The sequence below is a fragment of the Lonchura striata genome, chromosome 4 (assembly GCF_050655825.1).
Source record: "Lonchura striata isolate lonStrDom1 chromosome 4, ASM5065582v1, whole genome shotgun sequence".
Classification (NCBI taxonomy): Eukaryota; Metazoa; Chordata; class Aves; order Passeriformes; family Estrildidae; genus Lonchura; species Lonchura striata.
In genome coordinates, this window is record NC_140706.1 from 6,402,208 (window position 1) to 6,425,641 (window position 23,434).

General features: G+C 46.1%; 1 protein-coding gene across 6 annotated transcripts in view; it reads left to right on the forward strand.

Annotated features, from left to right (window-relative positions):
* Positions 1 to 23,434, forward strand: part of FGFRL1 (fibroblast growth factor receptor like 1) — a 206,199-nt gene that overhangs the window by 26,726 nt on the left and 156,039 nt on the right. For 2 of the 6 annotated variants that reach the window (XM_085577523.1, XM_085577521.1), the window contains 2 exons: positions 2,751 to 2,864; positions 14,052 to 14,161. In XM_085577523.1, the coding sequence (XP_085433649.1) occupies positions 14,101 to 14,161 (61 nt within the window). In that variant the 5' untranslated portion in view covers positions 2,751 to 2,864; positions 14,052 to 14,100. The other 4 variants (XM_021535703.3, XM_085577525.1, XM_021535704.3 and 1 more) reach the window with 4 other exon arrangements.

Consider the following 23,434-nt stretch of genomic DNA (forward strand, 5'->3'; position numbering starts at 1 on the left):
GATGTGTGCTCCTGCACCACAAGGAGATTTCAGCAGCAGAAGAATAAACCACCCCTGTGTTGCTCAACAATAACTGAGACTCAGAGGCATTTATTTCTCCTTTTCTCTTTTGTCTTAATGCCATGGTGTGGAGGGGGAATGTTTAGCCATGGGTAGTTCCTTAGAGCCTAGAATAACGTAATTTCCTAGGCCACCTTCAGGACTAACTGGGATGAAGAAATAAATTCCCAGCAATGCTGAGAAATGTTTGCAAAGCTTCTCTAAGCACAATACAAACTGGTGTGAGTTGATGAGGACATGTCAGGACAATGGGAGGGGAGGAGGAAGATGCTGGGAGTGCCATGTGCTCATGTAGGTATTTGGATCAGGCACTAGAAACCATTGTGTCCCACAGTGTCTCTGTGAGACTGTCTGTCTCCAGCAGGCTGGATGACAGCTCCAGGCCCAAGTGTTCCTGAGCTGTGGAAGAGACTTGGACCCAGAGATGAATTCTGTGGCTTTAGCTCCTCTCTGACCAACACTTTGTAAGATTTAGCCCATGTGCTCTGTTTGCTCTTTGTGCAAACTGTGCTTGTTAGGGGATGATGGTGTCAGCCACTTGCCCTACACCTACACCTTTCACACCATGTGCCCTGCACACTGTGCTGGCATCCAGGGCTTCATGCAGGCATTCTCACTTCCAGCTCACAAGAGTGATGGCATGAATTGCTCTAAATCAGGAGGCAGCATGTGATTGACATCTGAAGTGGCAGTGAGAGGAAAAGGGCTGGTATCTGGCTTATCCATGCTCTGTGCTGCAGCTTGGGTATATTCTGTGTGACAAACCCTCCTCCAGTGAAAACCCGTGTTGTCCAACTTACCCAAATAGATGTTTCACTGTTCTGATGCCTAGGACTCAATTACTAAATGGCAAAAGACTGAAATGCACATTTCCAGCCCTGTGGACAACCACTCTACCAAAGTTCATTACTATAATCAGCTGCAATTCTGCCTTCAAACAGACTTGTCAGAAATTACACTGGGATAACACTTTGAGTTTTGTGTCACTTCTGAGTGGCCCACAAGGCTTTATTCAGATCCAATAAACATGTTTGAACTATTAAGTGGCAGCACACCTCTGAGAGCTGTGCAAAAAGTAGCTACTAACAACTAAGATGTTCTTGCACATGTCAGACTAAATTTTCGGGCTGGGTCTTTGGAAAAGCATGGACCTATGTTTAAGAAAAGTAACAATACAGGGACACAAGTGCTAGCAATAATGTTTCTCTACTCAAATAGAAGGATCTAGGATCTCCTTATTTTCTTCTTACAGATCATCTCAAATGCTCTCCTATTCCACATTCTCTCAATAAGCCATTTATCACAGACAAAGCTTTGTGTTTGTGCTGAAGGATGTTGCTCTTTTTCTGGACTTCTGAGTTTCAAGACATGCAGCCCTGCTTCCTGCACCCAAATTTCCTCCAGCCCATCTTGAAGCACCTTCCAGAGGGCTTCTCATGAGGCACAGCTTGTGTGCTGCTTGGAGATGGTGTCAACAGGAGAGTGCCCTGCAACTTTGCTGGGAAAATACACTTTGGGAGTAAATCTTGGCTAGGTGAAAGCAAAGAGTCACTCTAGGACTGATTGTAAGGAACTTTTAGCTGGTGAAAGCAGAAGCTCTGGCAGGCCACTCCTTGCACTAATGCCCATCTGCCCCATGCAGAGTGGTTCACAGAGCTGAGTGTCCTGCCAGAGCACACCACTGGCATGGCTCTTCAGGAATCATGATCAGTGATTTGGAAATGCTGACCTGCAGCTTTAATTATCTCTTTGCTTTTGAGTCTTTTCTGAACTGGCACCCTGAGGACACTTTCATGCAAATGACTTTGTTGTCCATAACCCAAGTTCCTCACCTTAGTGCTGGGTCACACAACAGAGTCACACTTATTCCACTTTGTTGGAAAATACGAATGAGGTAAGGCACCTTGGATTATGCAGATTGATCATGCTGCTAATTCTGCCTGGTCTTGAAATGTATTCACTTTTTCTCCTAATGCCTGGCCTGGATTTCCTTGTCATAGGCTCAGGATGTTGTATTCCTTGAAGAATTCTTTTGCACTGTATAACTTTACAATATGTGGAATTCCTTCTCTCTATTTATTCGCTTTAAGTGCTATGCTCAAGTAGGGGTGGTTGTGTCTGTAATCTGGGTATCTCAATTTATGGCCACATCAAGACTCTGAGTTCTTACCCTTTTCATAATAGCAAATGATTTATGAAGAAGACATTTAGGACCTGGTTAGAAAAATGCCTGCATAAAATTGTGTATTTTTAGCCTTCCTGCACTTGTGTGTCTTTCAGCTGAAATGATGATCCCTATTCCCTTGTTAGCAGAGGAGAGGCAATACATCCATAAAGCTGAGCCAACATATAACAATGTTGTATATTGTCAAAGCTCTTCATTAAAGCCCTGTCACTAAAGTCACTGTAGAAATGAGGAAGAGAACTTCATTTTTGGTTCCCAGATTCACTGTCTCATTTTCCCACGGGAAGGACCCTCACACCTTGAAAGTGCTGAGAATTTCCTCTGCAGATGGGAAACAAATGTCCCTGGGTCATGCACAATGTGCTTTTTCTGATGCCACTGCATGAAAATGTGGGTGTCAGTTCTGAAATGCAACTCCACATATGCTTTACCCCACTTGGACACTTAATGCTCATATGAGCAGTATGAGAGTTGATTTTGAAATCTTCTTCCTTGCTCTCTGCAGGCCAACCCAGGGCTGGAGGCAGACCAGGATCCACCATGGATTATACAGGAGTGAACAGCCAGAATCAGCCACTGGATTGCAAACAAATGTTTTCCTTATTTTGGTCCTGGAGAGGTGAGTGCCCTGGAGTACAAATTCCTGGTGAGTAGAGAGGGAATGCAGTGAGCTTTATATCAGCAGCTTCTCAACTTTTTGCTGGAGGTAAAACTGCCTGTGAAGGAAGGCAAATCAGCTGAGCTGATTGATAATGCCAGCTCACAATTCCCAAAGCTGGAATCTTCATGCTCAGGCTGCCAGGAGTATTGAATCCTCCCAGGCCTCTCTCCTGCCTTAGGATATTGTGCTGCTGGCTTGTACAGAAGCTCTGGCTACTCCTTTAGGATTCCCAGTGCTAGGAAATCTCCTTACTGCCTTCAGACATCAAACTTGCTCCTGGCTTTGCTAGAGAAGTGTGAGAGGAAAAGGGGAGGTGAAGTTGAGAACTCAACCTGCCACTCCAGGTTGAGCTGCAGGGCTGGCAGTGAGGAAAAAAATAATATTTCTGCTGCTAAAGAAATTTGATCTAGAACCAGTGAGAAACTAACTAAAGCCAACTCAGCTTTCTATACAGTCATCTTGGAAAACCTGTGCAGATCATTCAGAAATTGTGTGGTTTCTTCCCCAGGACAACCTTAGCTGCTACAGGGAGCTTGCCTCTTCCTCATTTTGGTGTTTTGTTTTTGTTTTTGTTTTTTTTTTTTTTTTCCTTTATTTCTTTGTTTGTTTTTTGGGGTACTGTTTCTAGTGTGGATTTGTGGATAGCCCCAGAGCATCCTTTGCTCCCCTCTGGGTTTTGTTGATTCTCTTTCTTGCAGAGACAAACACTCGTATGCAGATTTTAGTGAGAGCATTATTTTCTCTTTGATTTAGCATGACCAGGAGTTATTCCATTATACCCAGACTTGTCTATTTACTCTTTAAAGCATGTCCCTTTTATTTACTCCTCCAGAGCTGCCGTTTAATCCAATTTCTTTTCCACTGAATTACCCTAGCACAATAACACAGGCCAAACAGGTTCAGCCTGGGTCATGGGTAGCAGAGTAAGGGGCTATATTCTTGCCAGATAATAACTGTAGTATTAAAAGAAAATTAGTATTTCCTGGAACCAGTGAGGTTTATAGCTAAAAACTGAGTTTATATTCCCAGTATTTGTAGTGGTTTTGCAGCACCTATCCCTGTAAAAATGAAGCAAATGATCTGAAAATGAGAGTGGAGTCTGGTTTATTTTTGCAGGAAGCCTGAAATTTGACAAAAGCTCTGGTAAATGGGTAATGTCTGGTCAGCCAGATGTAGGATCTCATAGAGGAGGCAGGCCCCAAAGCTCCACACCCAAACCCTGGGTTTATTTATTCTGTTTGAAATCACAGTTGTGTAGAACATGGATAAAAGCTCCTCAGTAAGCAGACCTTGGAGTTCAGAGCCAGCACTGCAGTGGGTGTTGTGCCTTGTGTCCCAACATCTCTCCTCCCTCTGTCCTTGGGTTACAAACTGTGTGACAGCTGAGGACACCCTTTTATGTATTTATGTCACCTTTTGCTCTCTCACTATTGCATTACATCTGCCTTGCCATGCAAGATTTTTATGTTCATTATTCTTTCCAAATAGCAGGGTTTTTTTTGTTCTTCATTATTAACACTATATCTTAACAGCTCTCTTAAGTAAACAGACACCTGGCCTTTACAGAAACATGAGAAGATAAGTCCTCTGGCGCATGGAGGTTAAGTTCTTATTTATTTCTATCATATATGATTTACTATGCAGCCATTTTTCTCATGAGATACGTTGTCACCTTCTCACTGCCCTGTGTACATCTGCTGCTCACCAGGACACCAGCCAGCCTTACTCTGCTCCTGTTATTTTGGAAACCCAGAGCTGTGAGTTTCATAAAGGCTGGGTTAAGTAAGCAACAGATTTATCTTTGTCGAAAGATAGAAGTGTTTGGCAGCAAATGTTGGCAGCTCCTTGCATATTTCCAAGGCTCCTTAGTGTGCTCCCTTGGCTGGGGATGGCTGAGGGGGCTGCTGCCCAGCCCAGGGGGCAGCCAGGCCTCAGCAGACTTGGTGTGGTCAATATTTAACCCTCCCTGTGCCTGGGGAGGGTGGGCCAGATGCTCTTCATGTAGTGTCTGGTGCACCATACTATGGTGGATTTTGTATCCATCCTCCTTGGGCTGTGGACAAGCGGGCAGAGCTCCTCAGGCCCATCAAGGTTTGTCCTCCTGGTGTGAGGGTCCTTCCCCCAGCCTTGCCCTGCACACCCAGCCACCCCAACAGTGCTCCTGGTGAAGCCATGGGCACGACACCAGGACAAGGTCTGATGAACACTTGAGCAAATGCAGGGCCAAGAAATTCCCACTGAGTTCAGGATTTCCCCCATGGGCAGCTCATCCCCCATCAGGAATGAAACCACGGCTGAGCTGTTTTGGTGGTGTGGCTGCATGGGCTGAGGGCCATTCACAAGGTTCAGAAAAATTGCATCTCTGAGAGGAATGTTCCAGAGTGAAAGCATTGAGGTGCTGGATGCATCTTCCCTGCAAACTCTCTTTCTGTACCACAGCAGACCTGGCTGGACCTCTATTTGAGGGAATCTAGGAGAGTTTCTCAGAAAAACCCTGGGCAAAACAAAGCTCTCTCCAGTCCAGGCAGGCTGGAGCAAGATGTACCTTCAATGGGGAGAAGGCAGCACAGCTCTCCCACCTCATTTCTCAGCAAGTTTCCCATTCCAGTCTCTCCTATTGTTTCTATTTGCATACAGATAGAAATTTCCTATGAGGACCATTTTTGTGTGTTTTTTATGCATGAGAGTAAACAAGACATAGCTGTATAGTTAACATATTTTTGGTGGTGTTTCCATCCAGAAAATGCAGCTGCATTATATTCCTGATAGAGTGGAACTAAAGTTCGGCTTCAGCAAGAATGTTAATAAATGAAAGACATTTCAAACAACACTGATTGAGGCGAAGTGTCAATCCCTCTTCCCCCCATCTACCCCCCAACAAGGCTTAACTTTTTTGCAGAGTTGCAAAAACTCTGATGTGTGACCTGTAAATCAGCAAATTTCAGCTCCTGGTTACACTTCTATGAATCTGCAGTGGCTTTATTGGTTTCAGGGGGTTTGTCTGGGCCAGCATCCTGGCCACTGAGAGCAGGGGCTGTGCTGCTGCTTTACTGCAGCTTCGTCCTTCAGATAATTTGGTTTCTCTCTGTTATCAAGACCCAGCCAAAAAGGGGGAGGCTGTTCTTGTACCACCTAAACTTAGGCAGTGCCCCTGACATGATGCATGTGGCTCTTGCCTAATCTGCCCTTGCTGACAATTAAAACACAAACATATAGTCATACTGTTGGATTAAACTATACAAACATTTCAAAACAGTTTATGCATGCAGATTTGTATGTTATCAGAGAGCACCACACATGCACATGGAATTTATGGAAAATACTGAGAGATTTGAAAGGAAATAGTTTGGGAAGTTGTCTTATTTTTTTAACATAAATCCCCAAACAGTTTCCCTTAACATTCCTCACGTCTGTTCAGCAATTAATACTTGACATTTCTGTTTTTCATTCTGCCTGTTGATATTGGGCTTTTTAATTTTTTTGTTATTTTTCATAACTCTTCTTTCATGTTTGCTACATTTGTTTGCCAAACCCAGAATCAATGTGTACAAATTTCCTTGAACAGGAGGATGATGTGAGGAAACAGAGGAGATTTGGGGCTTCAAAATTGTGGTCTCCTCCCAGAATGAGATATTTAGATTCAAAGGTTGCATATTCAGTCTTCAGCTCAGCCTACCTGGACTGAATTGTGGCTGCTCATATGAGTCTGTTGGTTTGATCAGGTTTTTTTTCCTCACTTAGAATGATTCCAATGGCTCCAGTGGGATTATTCTTGTTCTAGCCAGATGTAGAAGGAAAGCAAAATCAAATCCTTCATACATCAGTGTCAGACTGACTCCAAGAAACCAGTGTTGAGTGATATAAAGGATAAGGGGCCTGAGGAAGGATGTGTTTATGGAGAACATTTGGAAACTTTAACTACTTGTAGTTTGAACAACCACAGAGTTACAGAACTGCCTTCAAATATTTAAGAGTGAAAAGAAGTACAGAGTGATGGAAAGAGATATGAAAAAGAGGAATGAGATACAATTAATAAAAGGAGGTGTATAACTCTTTTAAACAAAGGGTGAGCTAGTCTGCCACAAGGTTTTTGTGCCATGTTCTTCATCTTGTAAAGGTGAGCACCTTCCCGGAGTGTGGAAATGGTGCTCAGATGTGGTTTATTTCTGTGATCATGCTGTAGTTGTTAGGTGGAAAAGAATAAATTTTGTTGGAGATACAGTATCTTCTCTTAGATCTACTGAGAGGAGTCAGAAAAAGCAGATTAGGTCTGGGCCCTGTATGTCTTAAACCTTCTGTGTGTTCTTTCATCTAGATTTCTTGATCTAAACTCCTTCCTTTTTCTTACCTTTCCTGCAGGGAAGGAGAATTCTGCATGGATTGTAGTGTTTTATTATATTAGGACCTTCTTATATACCCTTTTGTAGCAGAGAAGCTTGTTTGAAGCTGTCACAAAGGGAATATAGGTCTGTATTTTATGGTGCTGCTTTGGGATGTTGTTTCTCCTCCGCAAGAGAGCTTTGCCTTCAGGAGGAGAGTTCAGCTTAGCCTGGAGCAAGGAGTTTTCTTCTGCTCTCATCCACCTTGGAGACATGAGCTAAGATGCTGAGTGGTGTGTCCCAGACCTTGAAATTAATTTGGCAGCTGCTGGGGAGGCAGCGTGGGGGACTCTGCCAGTGACACGCGTCCTCCTGGGCTGGGCTGGGCTGGGCCAGGGTGGCATTCCCCGAGCACCTCTTGGACTCTGCTCAGGGCTGTCACATTTCCCTGGTGCCAGGGAGCGCTGACACAACGTGCCTGACCTGGCCAAGAGAGACAGGGCCTCCTGCCCAACTGGGAAAGGTGGAAATTATTTCCTGTAGATGCTGCCATGTGCAGATTTAGCACCAATGAGAAATCCAAGCACGTTTTCCAGGCCAAGTGAGGCTGGCCTTGGTGAAAGGGCTGGGAACTCTCTCCTGGTGGTGCTTCAGACCAACCCAGAGACCCACAAGGTAGCAGAGGGATCATTTGTGCCTGTGGAAAGCCATGAAAGCTCTGGTACAATGGCCATGAGGAAGTGGCACCTCCCAGCTTTCTGCACAAGACCCAGGGTTTGGATCATAGGACATCTAACCCTGTTACCACCCTTTCCCTCTGTCAGACAGTGGCATTCATGCTTCATGTATAAAAGTGAACCTCATGCATATGATGAACCATTTGTTTCTTTGCAACACCGCTTATAGCAAAGCTACTCTAAGGGACTGAATGTATATTTACACATGACACAGATTTCAGTACTGTTTCACCGTTTGATCTTTCCATCTGCCTGTTCATCCCCTTGAAATGTTATCTAGGATATAGCTAGGTCTCAGTTACCACATATAGGGAAGACAGTGATTCTGCTGTTATACAACACTGCTTTCTCTGAAAAACACCATTTCAGCTTTAGCTATAGACCCAAATGGAACAGCACAGTGACTCTGGTGTTGTGCAAATGGAAAAGCGTGTTTTGTGCTCCTTTTGCCTTCCCAGCTGTGACATTTTCTGTGCCACCCTGCAACACACCATATGCTTTATCAGAACTGAACCACGCAGGGATCAATCATGTTACTTACCTTTCCCTGCATCCACAGCAACCCCCTTCCCAGGCATCCAGGAGGGATGCTCAGGTTGACCCCACGTGGCTGGGTAAGCAGAGGAGGGCTGCAGGGACAGCGTGGCAGGTGGAGGGAATGAATGTGCTAATCCTGATCATGCCCTTCCATCACCTTCACGTGCTCCATCAGCTGCATGGAGCCACCCAGCCCCACATGCACTCCACTGGCATGTCCCCATGGAGCTGTGGTGGCACGTCCCCATGGAGCCATGGTGGCATGTCCCCATGGAGCCGTGGTGGCACGTCCCCATGGAGCTGTGAGGTCACGTCCCCATGGAGCCGTGGTGGCACGTCCCCATGGAACCTTGGTGGCATGTTCCCATGGAACCTTGGTGGCATGTCCCCATGGAACCTTGGTGGCATGTCCCCATGGAGCTGTGGTGGCATGTCCCCATGGAGCCTTGGTGGCATGTCCCCATGGAGCCATGGTGGTATGTCCTCATGCAACCTTGGTGGCATGTCCCCATGGAGCCGTGGTGGCACGTCCCCATGGAACCTTGGTGGCATGTCCCCATGGAGCTGTGGTGGCATGTCCCCATGGAGACTTGGTGGCATGTCCCCATGGAGCCTTGGTGGCATGTCCCCATGGAGCCATGGTGGTATGTCCTCATGCAACCTTGGTGGCATGTCCCCATGGAGCCGTGGTGGCACGTCCCCATGGAACCTTGGTGGCATGTCCCCATGGAGCCATGGGATCATGTCCCCATGGAGCTGTGGTGGCACGTCTCCATGGAGCTGTGGTGGCACGTCTCCATGGAGCTGTGGTGGCACGTCCCCATGGAGCCTTGGTGGCATGTCCCCATGGAGCCATGGTGGCATGTCCCCAGTGAGCTGTGCCACGGGGCCCATGCTCCTCGGGCAAGGCACCGCTGCCAGCCCAAATCGCTTGGATCCCTGTGGCCCCGTGGAGTGCTTGGTGTCATGGAGAATCCGGCTGTGCGGCTGCCACCTGCAGCTGGAAAAAAAATCACTGGAGCAGGTTAGGAATTAGAGTCTGAAGGTGCTGTGTCTCCCAGGTCATCTGCGGGGGGAAAGAAAAGGCCAATCAAGCTGGAAGGGAGAAAATGCGGGAAAATTGAGTTTTGTGACAGCGGAGGTGAGCAGCTCCTGTGAGAAAAGAGGTAAAAAAGCTGGGAAAAGTCCAGCTTGTGGTTTTGGAGACATAAGGAAAGTTACTCTGGGGATGGATGTTCACTAGACCATCACAGCTATGCAAAATTTGAAAAGCCATGGTCCGGAAACAGGGCTTTGGGGACAACTGGGATACAAATGGACTGTTAGGCTGCTTCTCAGGCCATGTGGAGACACGTATTTCGTTGCTTAGCATTCGTTTTTGTTTGTCAGCTCCAGAAAGCTGTTTTCCCACAGCCTTGTCTCAGGACTGTGGGGTGCAGGAGCAAACTGGGGCTGTTGACTTTCAGACTACTCAATCATGCTGCAAATTACAGCCAGCCCAAAAGAAAAACACAGCTCTGCATGTTTCCTTTTTTAGGTAGAAGTGTTGGGAAAACAAGAGATTTTGTTTCTGATAAACTAGGAGCTGTTTCAGGAATATTAATTATTTTTCTTGTATCAATATTTTACATTTATTCTTCTTCTATGGTATTGGCATTGAGATGGATGAAGCCTACAGCATGGTTTCAGACTTTCTTTCAGGCACTCACAAGCCCCTGAAAAAAAAGTTTAAAAATAGTGCTAACATTTTGATGTCAGAAAGGTTTTTTTTTTCCAGTTACTTTAGCCTGGGGTATAGAAGCTATGGGCTCCATTCCCTGCCCCATGTAATCCCTTTGCAACATCACTTGGAATCATATTCTTAAAAAGCTTCTGTATGCCTAAGGAAGGGGCTTAAAGGGCATCTGAAGGTGTTGAGGCACCTGAATAATTTTTAACTTCTTGTGTATCATCTCTGTAATCCCTCATCTCCCAGAACTTCACACTGGTGGAAGGTTGCAGGAGAGATTTTGCTGCTTTATAGCTCTTCTGCGAGGAGAAATTCTTAGTCTGGGAGATGCTGGAGCCTCCAAAGGCACACATGTGATTTTCAATAAGGAAGCGAGGATAGAAGGAGTGAATCCATCAGGGGATTTTTATCCTCTGTGTCCAACCTGAGCTGGGTACTCAGTGCTGAGCTTGGGCACAGCCTGGGTTGGAAGATCTTTTCTTTCAGAGCTGATTGAGGCCTGGAGAGAGCTCACCCAAGTCTAGACAGTCTGAGACAAGATAGTAATGGGATCTGGGATTTAAACCTCGGTCTCTGTGCGTGACTTGAAAAACAAGACATGGAGGAGGAGCTCAGTCAGTCCTTCTAACCTGGTGAGAAACCTGCCTGTGAGCCAATGTCCCACATCTGCACCAGAACTGAGGCTGCTTTGGACTTCAGTCTGCACAGAAACAGAGGTTGTGTAGATAGGGCTGCATCACCTGTGTGGTGATGGCTTTGGGACAAAGACCTTGACTCCTTTGGGGTGAAATGGCTGGAAAATGTTACGAAAAGGTGTTTTACACATCATCCCCTGAGATGCAGCATGAAGCTGAGCTCTCGTCCTGCTGCAGCTTAGAGTGATTTCATCAGAAGGCATGGCATGAGCATGACCATGTAGGTTTAAGTCCTGAAGGTTTCCCTCAGTCAACACTGTCTTTGAAATCAATGAGGCTGAAGTTATTGCCTGATAGGAGGAGGAGTCCATCTGGTATTTCTCAGCTGAGCTAACTTTAATGATAAAAATGATGATATAAATATGTAAAATACAAAAACAATGTTGTTGTCCACTTTGTTTCTGGCTCAGGGAGTTTATATGTTTAGTCTTACATGTTTTTCACATTGATTTTGTGTATCAAGATTTAATGTTGTCAGGAACCACTCAGTAAAAATATTTAGTAATAACAATAAAAATAGAGGGTGTGATTTCATAATCCTAACAAAACAGATAAGAGAGATGTTCAGACTAATTCTTGGCTTGGGTTTAGGCGTTCTCCTGGTGCCTAACATATTGAACTAGTACTGAGACAACTTTGTTTTCAATGAGGTCTTCATGCTGGAACATATCAAGTAAGAGATCTAAGAAACTATAACATCAACAGTAGTGGTATTTCTTTTATGATACAAAAAGTTTAGCCATTGAGGCAGTATTTTTTCTTGTCGTTTGTTTAGTCTGTTTGGTGAATTCGGCCAGGTTGGTTTTGATCCTGTATGAAGAGTGATTTGCTGTAAGAGCGGCTGCATCAACCGAATTATGTTTGAAAGTAAATAATAAATAATTGTAACAGTTAATACAAGGAACTGTCATCTCCACAGTTTATTTTCCACTTGGTTTAGTTTAGTTCAGGCCAGCTTCTTTCTGGCATCATTTTCATCCAAGCCGAGGGATCAAAACGGGGCAGCCGCCCCCCGTCCCTCCCCGGCTGCCTGCGCGGTGGGTTCCCGCGGCCGGGGCTCTCTCCCGGCCCGGGCAGAGCGGTGCTTTGGCCGGGACGGGGTCCGGGCTGCGGCGAGGCTGCGGGGCCGGAGGTCTCCACGGCCGCGGGGCTTCCGCGGGTGCGGGAGGGCAGCGCTGTGCTCGGAGGGTGGCGCCGGGCTCGGAGCGGCGGCTGCAGCGGGAGCGGAGCGCGGCGGGGGCTGCGGGACGCGCTCCCCGCTCCCGGCGCACCGAGCGCTCCGCTGCCGCCCGCAAAGGGTTAAGGGGAGCGGGGCCGGCGGAGGGCGGGGGCTGCCGGGGGCTCCCGGGGATTGGTGCGAAGTTTGGAGCGGGGCGGCCCCGCGCCGCCCTCCGCGGCGGCTCGGCCCCCACCGCCACAAAGCCCTGCAGGGAAAGTTGCTTTATCGCCGGTTTCTCTCTCCCCGGCTCTCCCCCCCCCCCCTCCCCTTCCCCAGCCCCTTTCCCCTCCTCCCCTCGCTCCTTAAACGGGATTCCGGCTGGGCGAGCCGCCGGACGGCATCACCGGGCATCCCGCGGCGCGGAGCCCCGGAGGCTCTGGCAGGTCCCCGCTGTCCCTCCCCGCACACACACGCTCAGCCCGGCCCGGAAAGCAGCAAAAAAATAATTTACAAGGTTTCCCCCTTTCCCTGACCTCCTCGCCCGTGACTCTCGAGTGGAAAAAAAATCGCCGGCGGGGGCGAAAGGGGGGAGGTTGTTAAAAAGCCGGTGAAGGGGCAGAGCCGCTCCGTGGGGAGGGCACCCCCAGGCAGCCCCCGCCACCCCGGGGAGGGGGGGATGAGGTAGAGGCCGGCGGCGGAGCGCCCGCCGGGCGCCGTGGCCGCGGAGGGCATGAGGCGGCGAGCGGCGGGGATGGGCTCCGGCGCGCGGTGTTAGAGCCGGCAGCAGCCAAGGTAAGTGTGCCCCGCGCCGCCACCCGCGCCGGGACACCCCGCGGGACACCCCTCCGGGACACCCGGCCGGGACACCCCGCGGGACACCCCGGCGGTTCACCCCTCCGGGACACCCCGCGGGACACCCCTCCGGGGCCGCGTAGCGCACAGCTGGGAGCCGCCAGCGCAGCCCCGAGGCGCGGGGCAGCACCAGGTGGCATCGCGCCGTGTCCCCCCGCCGGGTGTCCCCCCGCGCGTCCCTCCCTTCCGCGACCCCGGTTCCCGGCGGCGAATATCCCGTTACGGCGCTGCGCCCCGGGCAACCCCGCCGCCCCCCGCCGCCGCTGCCCCTGCCCGCCGCGAACGGCGGAGCGAACGGCGGAGCGGCCGTGTTTGCTTTGCTGGATGCTGTGCGCGGGTTGTTGTGTGTCCTGGGGGCACGGGGTGTTTAAACCGGGGAGTTTACAAGGGTGAAGAATCCAGACAGTGTTTAGAGAGTGAGAGTTTTAGGAGGAGAATAGGGTGTAATTAATGTAAACCTGATCTTCCTCGGGTGTGCGTTATCACAGCGAAGGACTCTTCAAGAATCTGGATAATTAAGTGCGGTTGCGCTTTGGGACGCACCTCTGGAGCCCACGGAAACAAGTGGGGCTGTTGGTGGGGAGAGCGTGCCGGGGGTGGGGGAGGAAAGAAGAGGAAAGGAGGAATCAGTGCTGTACAGAGAAGTCTCGGAGTTGAGGAAGGCGCGTACCCAGAGCGGAGCCTGACTGAGGGGCACTGGAGCAGCAACACAAAGTTTTCTGGGCTGCTGATGGGAGAGGTAACATTCCTCCTCCCTCTTCCACCAAGTTCCTCAGCAAATTGTTAACCTGAAGTCTTGTTTTATGGCCACTTGCTAGCGTTTTGTTTGCCTTCCAGACTGGTTCTGTACAGGATACTAAAGAATTATGCATTAACTGTAAACTTAGAGGAGCTTGCTGGCCTCAGTGGGTTCTTGATTTATATCAGGCTAAAGCAGAGAGGAGGGCAAAGTTTTACTCACTGAGCACCAAGGAATTAATTAAAAGTACGTTGCTCTTTCATTTGCTGTTTCTTCTTGCCAGTCTTCTCAATAGGATTTAAAACTCTGTAAAGTTGAGGTTTGTTCAGAGTTTTTTTCCCCCAGTAACTATATTGCTCTCCTTTTTCCTGCCTCCAGGTCTGAGAGGACAGTAGCCTGTGCGATACGGTGGGGTCTGGTTTTCAAAATGGAATTGCAGCTGGCGCTCCTTTTCGCAGGGATAATTGCATTTTCGGACTCGGCGAGAGGTAAGGGACCGCGCTTGGTGTGACCATCCTGTGACTCTGTTCTACCCTCTGCCCCATGGGCTCTGCAAACACCCTCAAGTGCCCCTGGAGGGTCCCCCCAGGGGAGTTGCTGTCAGCAGGGACTTGTCCCCTGCACATTTTTTATCTGCACAGAGGTGCAGGCTCGTGCCCACGTGTGGTGCCTCCTTACCTGCGTGGTCCGGGGCCGTCCTTTGGGACGGAGCGTGGTCACTGCGGCTTTGCTGAGGTCTGTTAGGCACAGGTGAACTTCCAGGGGCTTTTCTTGTGCCTGTGTAAAAATACGCAGACAATTTTGAAGAAAAGCAACTGCATTCCTCTGTGGATCAGAAATACCTCTCCCCTCCTGTAATCCCTCCAGCCTCTGCCCTGTGTATTCCCACTTACAAACTAAACAAACACATCCATTAACTTCCCTGGTGACAGACAAATGACAGTTCCCAACAGCAAGAGCGTATTTTAGCACTGAGGCTCCAGCAGTTGATCAGATTTCAATAAACAGGTTACCCTTCCAGAGGCAAATTGAAATACATTGACCTGGGAATAATGGGGGTAGGAAAAAAAAAGAAGTTTCTTTATGGCAAGGTGCTTTTAGCAAAGCTCTGGGATCAGAGTGCAAGGAGCGGTGGCGCTTCCTGCGCTTTTGCCTGTGTTGTGCCTTCGTGGGTGCTGTCCTTAGAAAGCCTGAATGGGAATCCAGGATTTCAGCTCCCATCCCTCTGGTCACAAAGTAGGGGCTGCATTGTTCCAGAGAATAGGGGTACAATTTTAGGATGCAGATTGCTCCAGCTGCAATGCCCGACCGTCTCAGAGTTTTGTGAATTGTTGTAAGACCTTGAAGTCATCCAGTGTGAAGAACTTGCAAATTAAAAGGTTTAAACTTGCCCTTCACTTGGGCTGTAACTTGCCAAAAATAAATCTTGGGGGTGAGGGTGGGAAAGGAGAGGGGAAGAATTACTCTGAAAACTCAAGTTTGGTTTAGTGTACTGCTTTTTTTTTTTTTCTTTTTGGCATTGGCTCTCAAGAAAATATTTTATGGAGGCAAAAGCACTATAAAATGATTTGTCTGGAAGCTGAATGAAAAAGAAAACAGTATATAGGCTGTAATTCCTTCAAGTCTGAATTCCAGGCAAGGCTTACAATGGAGACTCAGTTTAAGTTGTGGGCGATGGGCAGCAGTGTGTGAATTAAGATGACTTCATGGATGTATATTATTGCAATGGACCTGAGAAGTTGGTGGAGTTCCGGAAAAGATCTGAAGTGGGCAGGAGAAGACAAAAAGATTCTTGTCTCTGATGTGAGCAGAGTATCGGCTGCATTACTGGCTGAGCCTGTTTAAATTTGGTTTGCAACTGTCTTGCTCTTACACTTATTGCCCCTGGAAAGTGAAGCACTGTGGGCTGTTGTCATGTGAAAAAGAGACAGAAAATTAACAGTAGTAATTTCAAGACAACATTATTTTTCTTGTGGAAAGATCTTTTAAATAAAACTTAGTTGGGATCATATTGTAATTGGATTATTTGAACACTTTTCAGAGCTGGAAAAACCCTGTAAGTGTACGGAGAGATGGTTCTGGGTATTTAAAATTATCAAGAAATAGAGGTTAAAAGCCAGGGCCAAACCCATGAAAAATGCCATTCATTCGTGTGCTGATTTAAGAGAGGGGAAGGAGAGAAGAAAAAGGAGTCATTGCTGTGAAAACACAGACACAATTCTGACATTGAAGTCCTGCTTTAGACCTCCTTAAGACGGAGAACATTTTTGATGGTGAAGGAGGTAGATGGACGATCAAACTCGTGAGCAGAGATCAGAAACTTCCCAGAACTTTGAAACTTTGTGCTGACAGATATCTCCAATTGTTAGGTGTTTACATTGGGATAATTTCAGGTTCTTGGAAAAATGTGCCAGGTTTTTCATGTGCCTGCAGAGTTTTTCTGAACACCTCATACGAGGTCTTTGGCCACTGGAGATGTGTAAACGTTACCTGCTACAGTCGCTCAGGTTTTATAGGCAGTCCTTCAGCCAAATCTCAGCCTGAGGTTGTGAGGCTCTTCTCTGGAGGAAGAAGGGCTCTTTGTTTTGGTCAAACAGCATTTAAAATCTGTGTCCTGATTGCAGATCAGACGTGTGAGGCCTGAAGTGTGCCAGCACCTCCTGATCCGAGGCATCAGAAGTTTAATTAAAGTGCTTGCTGGCTGGTGATCAAGTGAGGAAGGTGGCTGAGGAAGTTCTCTGGGAAAGTGATGGTCCTTCTATTCTACTCATTTTAGGCAAAAGTAGGTTATGCTGTAATTAGGGTGTTAATTTGAGGCTGACTGAATGCTCAGCCTGTGCTTGGGGAAAGGCTGTGTCATGGTGCATCTGCACAAGGGGGCAGAGTTAAGTTGCCCACGCGCTCCAGCTTTGATATTTCCTGACAGTTGAATGGTCAGCTGCAATCTTGCATTAAATGTTACGTTGTATTATTTTTACATCTTTATTTAGGTGACACCTTTTAAGGCAAAGGGCCCTGTAGGAATGAATGGTTGGGTTTCGCTGGCAGGTTTTTTTTTTTCCACCCTCCAGCAAATAGGGGCGTTTTTGCAGGGTCGGATCTATGCCTGCTGGCTCTGTCCAACAATGTATCTCATCACTGATGTAGAAGACACTGTAAAAAGGGGAATATCTTAGCAAACCAAGATAAACTTTTAAGAAAGAAGTACTACCTCTGAAGTATCCAGGAAAAACAGAGAGCAGGTCTGATTTTAGAGGTACAGATGGTAAAATTGTGTTTGAAGGGATTAGGGGTGAGGTAGCTCTAGCTGTGTTTGAACTAATGCTTTTGGGGTTGAAAGACTTTGACTAAGGGCTTCTGTACACCTGCAAATGCACTGGAATAACCCTTTCAAAAAACTTAGTCTGGAATAATTCTCAGTGGCCAATCTTATTGTAGGCTAAGGATCTCCTGAAGGGAGCCTGTACCAAAAAAGTCTTCCTCGGGAGCTATTTTGGTAGATATCCAAGCTCCTTCTTTCCCTTGTGGCTGAAGACTAGAACGCCTGTGTGCTCAAAACACACTCTTGGAGAACAAAATCTGAGTGCTGTGGTTTTCTATGAGGGACAATGCCTTCCAGCTGACGGCCAAGGCTTGGGGCTTTAGCCTGGCAGCTTCAGCCTGGTTCCCAACCTCAAGAGATAATGTCTGCTCTGAACCTGGGATAACAGTGCAGGTCCAGCAGCTCATCCCTTGTGTTATTCCATTCCTGCTCTCTCCAAGCAGCCTCATACTGGGTATAAAATTCTTCAGTCTGCTGCTCTGGCCCTCCTCTGCAGGGATTAATGCCATCCTGGGTCACTAACCTTTAGTGACTGTGTCCTGCAGCAATGTAGCTCCTGCCACGCCACACCTCCGGCTGGACACAGGTAATACAATCTGATATTTTCCTGCCTATGTTATCTCAGTGACCGACAACGCAGTATTTGTTCCAAATCTGTCAAGTTGCCATCATATTCATGTTGGTGACCGTATATGGTAACATTGGGATGTGCCTGGCTTGGTCCCTTGGCTTAAGCAAGATCTTGCATGGTATGTTTAGAAGTTTTTGGTAAGAGCAGTAACCACCCTCCTGTTAGCAAGTAAACTGATATTCTGCTGGAAACTAATTAGTTTGGATGTTGATTTCATTTTCGGTGCATTGCGTAGGGAGGGGAAGAACGGGACCTTAATTGCTTTCTGTTCTGGCACTTCTCTGTGCGACCTTGGCTTGCAAACCTGCTTGGTGTCTGCTTTACAGGGAATTTGCTGATTGGGCCATGTCAGAATTCAATAGTTTCATGCAGAAATAACATTATGTGCCATTTTGATTTCTCTTAATATCGAAGAAAAGGGAATAGGATGCTAGAGGCGTTTTTTTATTTCTCGGAAGTTGAGTTCTTCGTTCTGATGAACAGAATTCCCATTCTGTAACTTTGGTGTTTATAAGAGTGAACTTTAGGGTTTCTAAGAGTCCTTCAGTAAGCACAGAAAATATAAATAATGGTAATGTGACAGAGATGGTTATTGGCTTCTGTATTATGCCTTTATTCTTGTTGAGTGGCTGTTACCAGATAGAACGATTAGGTAATTTCTCGCTTGTGAAAGAGAAGCATGTTCAGATCTAACAGCCTGATTCAGATTTTATGGAAGTCACAGCACATCTTCTGGAGAAATTTGGGGCATTTTTTGGATCTTGCTCTTGGGGAACTTGCTCATGAATAATCTATCAGCATGACTTGTACCTAGAGTCAACATGACGATCTAAGAAAATCCTGGTTATTTTTTTAAACGCTGGTTCCTCCCTTCTTCTGAGGCTGTTGGCCGCTTTAAATTGTGGCTGAGTTTAAACATAAAATTCAGTGTGCGTCATACTGGAAAATTAGGGCTGATTTTATTTGTTTTTAATTAGGAATATTACAAAACTCAGCAAATTGCTCAAATACATCTAGATTTTCCCTAAAGTTTTTATAACTCTGTTTTCCAAGTCCATATGTTTCTTTGACCTTCATTAAAAGACGCAAGCAGCAAATCCAAATGTCTCTTTTCTGGGATGAACTTGCACACAGCAAAGAATGGACTCCAAATCCTGAGTTTTAGCCACAGAAGCAACTTGCATATGCCATGAGGTGGTGCTTGAGATATTACAGGAAAGTGCTTTTTTCAGGGAAAAAATATAATTTGAAATTGAAAAAGGAACTCCCTTTTTAAGATTTGGTGCCATTGGTGCCAATTTAACTAGAGCTGAAGTTTTTCATTTGACATTAATTGGCTGATAGAGCTGATCTTTTCCAATATCCTCTCTGATAATTCCTTTATTGAATGTCTGTCTCACCATAAGTGACACTGATACATCCGGGTGCAGAACACTCATCATGGAATTGTGTGAGTGCAGTAGAGTCTGCTTGAGCATTTTTGGATTAATTACTGGAAGAGATAAAAATTTCCAATGAAGGAGGAAAATAACAATGCAGGGATCCTCTTGCACCTAGGTTGAATTAAAAGAAACCAAACAACCTTTAGTCATAGCTTTATTTATTCAGTGAGATTTGAACTGGTGCAGCTGATTTTCCTAAGATGTGAAGCTTCTATTTGTGTCTGCAGTGACTCGTAAAACCAAGCTGCCAAAAGGATCTGTGCAAATGTATCCCAGCATTACAGGAGTTGGTGGAAATGCTCTTTTCTCACATTTCTTTCATTACCCTCCTCATTTTGTCTTGTTTCAAGTAATTTGTCTTTCATCTGACTTCTTCCTGTATTTTCTGGTGCTCTGCTCAAGCTAAAATGCATTTGATACTGTTTGGAACGTTTAATTTGGATTTCTTATTCCTTATCTTTTTCTCTGTAATCAGCCTTTACTTTGAGCTTTCTCTGGTAATGACACTCCCATACCTATTTAGCTGTGTTTACCTGTTCTAATTTTTTGCAGCAAGGTGAAACATTTTTGATCATATGAGGGACTTTTTGAGAGTGGAGCCAGTGTGAATGCAGAAGTTGCAAACACCTCTGTCTGATGCAAGTCTGTTCAGTCTGCTGCTCTGTCATAGCAACTGTGGTACTATGTAAGAAAAATATTTCCAAAAGGAAGCTTGATTAATCTGATTGTGCTCTCTGATGTCGTATGAGATAAGCAGATGCAGCCCATGCCAGTTGTGACAGGTTAGGAGCTGATTCAGAGCCTGAGAGTGTTGGTGCTGTGTCTCCTACTCACTCCCATAGGCTTTGGATCCATCCCTGAAGGATGATTTACTCAGATTGTCTGTGATACCCTCCTAATGTGTGAAAGCAGAGGGGATGTGGGCTAAGCATGCCTCTTGCCTGTTTGACTGCATAGCTTGGACTCACATTTTTTATTCTAGAAAAACACATTTTGCTGCTACTGACTGCCAGCTCTGGCTGATGGGTGGAGCGTGCACTGCCAGGACTGAAAACAATTTGGAAATTCACTGTTTAAACTTTGGGTTGCCACAGAGAGGTTTATCCAGAGCTGTCCTGTGGGCAGTGTTCTGGGTCTGGATGGGCTCAAGACTTGCCTGAGTGTTATTTAAGAAGTGAGTGTGTGCTGTTTGTTGCCGAATCCATTCCCATCTCTGTTTTTTTTTTTCCTCCCCCTCACTCCCCTTCCTGGGCTGTGTGGGGTTTGGTTGGCTGCTCTGATTACTCAGTGTCCCCTTTGTATCACAGCAGAAACCCAGTGTCCTGCAGTGCTGCGAGGAACCTGATGTTGTTATTTCATCCCAACCACTCCAATTTTCACCTGGAAATTCAGCCAATAACTCCAGGCTACTTCTTCCATTAAGTGTTCAAACTTACTTTGAGCTTCACTAAGGAAAGAAGAAAAATGTAAATTGGGAACAGAGGCTCCTTGGAGCAGGTTAATGTTTCTCAGGATGGCTGCACCTCTATGCTCAGCTTCTCTACAAGTGGATTCCAGATTGACGGGACACAAAATAATTTCTTCTCATATGGTAAATTTATTTCATGGTAAATTTATTTCATGAGAGATTTACACAGTCTTCGGTATCCTGTCAAGTGAGTAATGCAATAGGTGTCATACCCTAGATCCCACTTGGGTGGCACTGACTTGGGTGGGTATTTTAGGATCTCTCAGTATTTGTGCCTGTCAGATAAAAACACAGGAACAGCAGACAAATAGGGAAATGTGGACTTAATTTGTGCAATAGCATTTTTAGAAATTTGTATTCTCCTTGCTAGGTTTCCTCCACATACCCCCATAACTGATAACCTTGAGAGTTAGGTATTAACGTGGACTGGCACAACATCTCTGGTAAGTTTGGGCTTGTTAGTTCTGTCCAGGATACTGGAAGAGGGAAAAATCTGGAGAGGAACACGGCGGGAAATGTGTTAGCCAACCTCCAAAATAAAATTTAGTCCAGCTTAATTAATGTACCCCTGCTCTTGAGGCCTGCTGGTGCCTGGGAGAGGATCTTGAGCAGGCAGCGTGTGACTTTGAAGGGGATGTTGGGATGCAGCTTTTCCAAGTCTGTGCTGTAGTTCTCTCATCTCTTGTGTCCTCTCAGGTACCCCCACATACAGGTGTGAGACTTAATTGGCTTTTGACCAATATGTGACTGATTAAAAGCCTTGTAATGTAAAAGAGGAAGCTTTCACTGTGCTGTGTTTTACCATTGCTTTGTATGGATTTTGATCTCCCTTTTTCTACACAGAAGTGAATGGGGCAAGACCAAATCAACCACAAAGAAGGGAAAAGGGAAAGCTGTTTGGACTCGCCAGTCTCTCAAAGCTGTACAAGCCAAAGTACTGCAGCTAGGCAGCTGCAGATGTTGGAGCACTGTGAACAGGTTTCTTTCCCTCCTCCTGCCTCCCTAACAGATTTGTGTGAGTTGGAGTTACAGAGGAAGTTATTTTTCTCAGTGGTTGTTCTCAGATCTCTTAACACAGATCTGTAACACATCTGTAACTGCTGGTTAAGCAATGGCAAGTGCCAGATGAGCTACAGGTGTATGAACTGTGTGTCAAGGATGGAAGGGTTAATGAGTAACAGGATGAACCTCTGAACACCGTGGAATATCTCCCCAGGGATAATCCAGACTCTGTGGAAGGAAGGGAGGGTGCTTGTTTGTCATTGACCAGTCAGTATTAATCTGGTGGCTCTAACTCCTGCAGGATGTGGATACCCTTCAGAGAGAGGGAGCTGTGAGCCACCTTGCTCACCTTCTGAGTGAATCTAAATCTTCCCTGTTCTGCAGACTAACACAACATTTTGGTGGAAATACCGGCATCTCTTTAACCAGACGAGTAATACTGGGAAGTGTTTAATGTATTTTTGGGCAGTTTGAAATGGAAAAACTGGGGAGGAGTTGACTGCTCCTCCAGCATGTGGAGATCAGGCTCCATGCTCTGATAAGTCATTTCATATTTTAATGTTCAGGGTTGGATTACAAAGGTGATAGTCCCTTTAGGTTCAGTGTGTTATGGCTGAGTAGGTGTGAGTAGGTTTTAAATATATAATCCTACCAGAGAGCAGAAACTGGAGCCTCATAAGACCAGGCTGAGTTTCAGTTCTCTGCAGGGTGGCACCACGCCATGGGAGGGTTCATCATGCTCTGCAATAGTTAATATAAAACTAGAATAACAGATCAGAGCTGATGAGTATCTTTCCTCCTCCCTGCTATTCCCAACCAATCAGAAATGCAGTATTGCCAGGGCTAATTTCATTAAGGGCTAATGAGAGTGAAACTTTCAACTTAGTCATTAGTCCTTAGGGCAGGACAGTGAGCAAGTGTTTACTTTGCTTTGTTTGAGTGACAAGGAATCATGAACCTGTTAGGGAGATATTTGCATATGCAGGGAAGTGACTTTGGACACTTGATTGCTAATTGCTGGATTTGCTCTCTGAAGGTGTTTGCTCTGAGCACACAGCTATTGTTTCTGGGATACAAAGAAGTAGTAGAGGCTGCTGAGAGCATTTTGCTCAGGAGCTGCAGAAACCATAAAGTGGGGATGGGTCAGTGTTTTATCTAGACTAAAGTCCTGCTTGTATTCCTAAGGCAGAATGCTTTTCCTGATTTCCTGCCTGCTCAAACAGGAGTAGGCCAGAGGATTTGGAGGATTTCAAGCAGTATTTTGTGGTGGTGATTTACACACGTTTATTTTTTGTCCTTGGAAGTTCATTGGAAACATCAGACTGGTAGTCCTTGTATGCAATTGGTAAAGTAGACTCTGGATATTTAAATTGAAGTTAAATTCAGGGCTCTCCTCCACTTGAGTATTCCTGTTTGGAGGAGGATTGTAGATTCACAGGGTTAAGAATATGTCCCTTATCTTACCATCAATACCAAAGTAGAAAGCTACTGTTACTCAAAAGTAATCATAGCAATAAACCTGCATATTTATAATAATTATGACTATTTATTGAGAGTTTCCAGTACATTAAAAAGAGACACAAAAAGTGCTGCTCAGCATAGGCAGTCTTCCTTTTCTAGATACTGTCAGGAGAAAAAACTTGTCTTTCCGAAGGCCACAGACTAAGTGGAGTTCCAAGCTTATTTTTCTTTTATCCTAGAAAATCCAATAAATCCAGTAAATTCTTTCAGTGTGGTCTTCCAAGAGTTTTTCAACTTGGTCTGACTCACAGATTATTTGAGTGCCATTATAGACTAGGGGTCAAGCAAGTTAATTCCCAGAACAGTATGCTGCCCTGTTTTCAAACTGTGCTAATCAGGGTTTTGAGTCAAAGCATGGCAGTTTGCTTAGTGAAA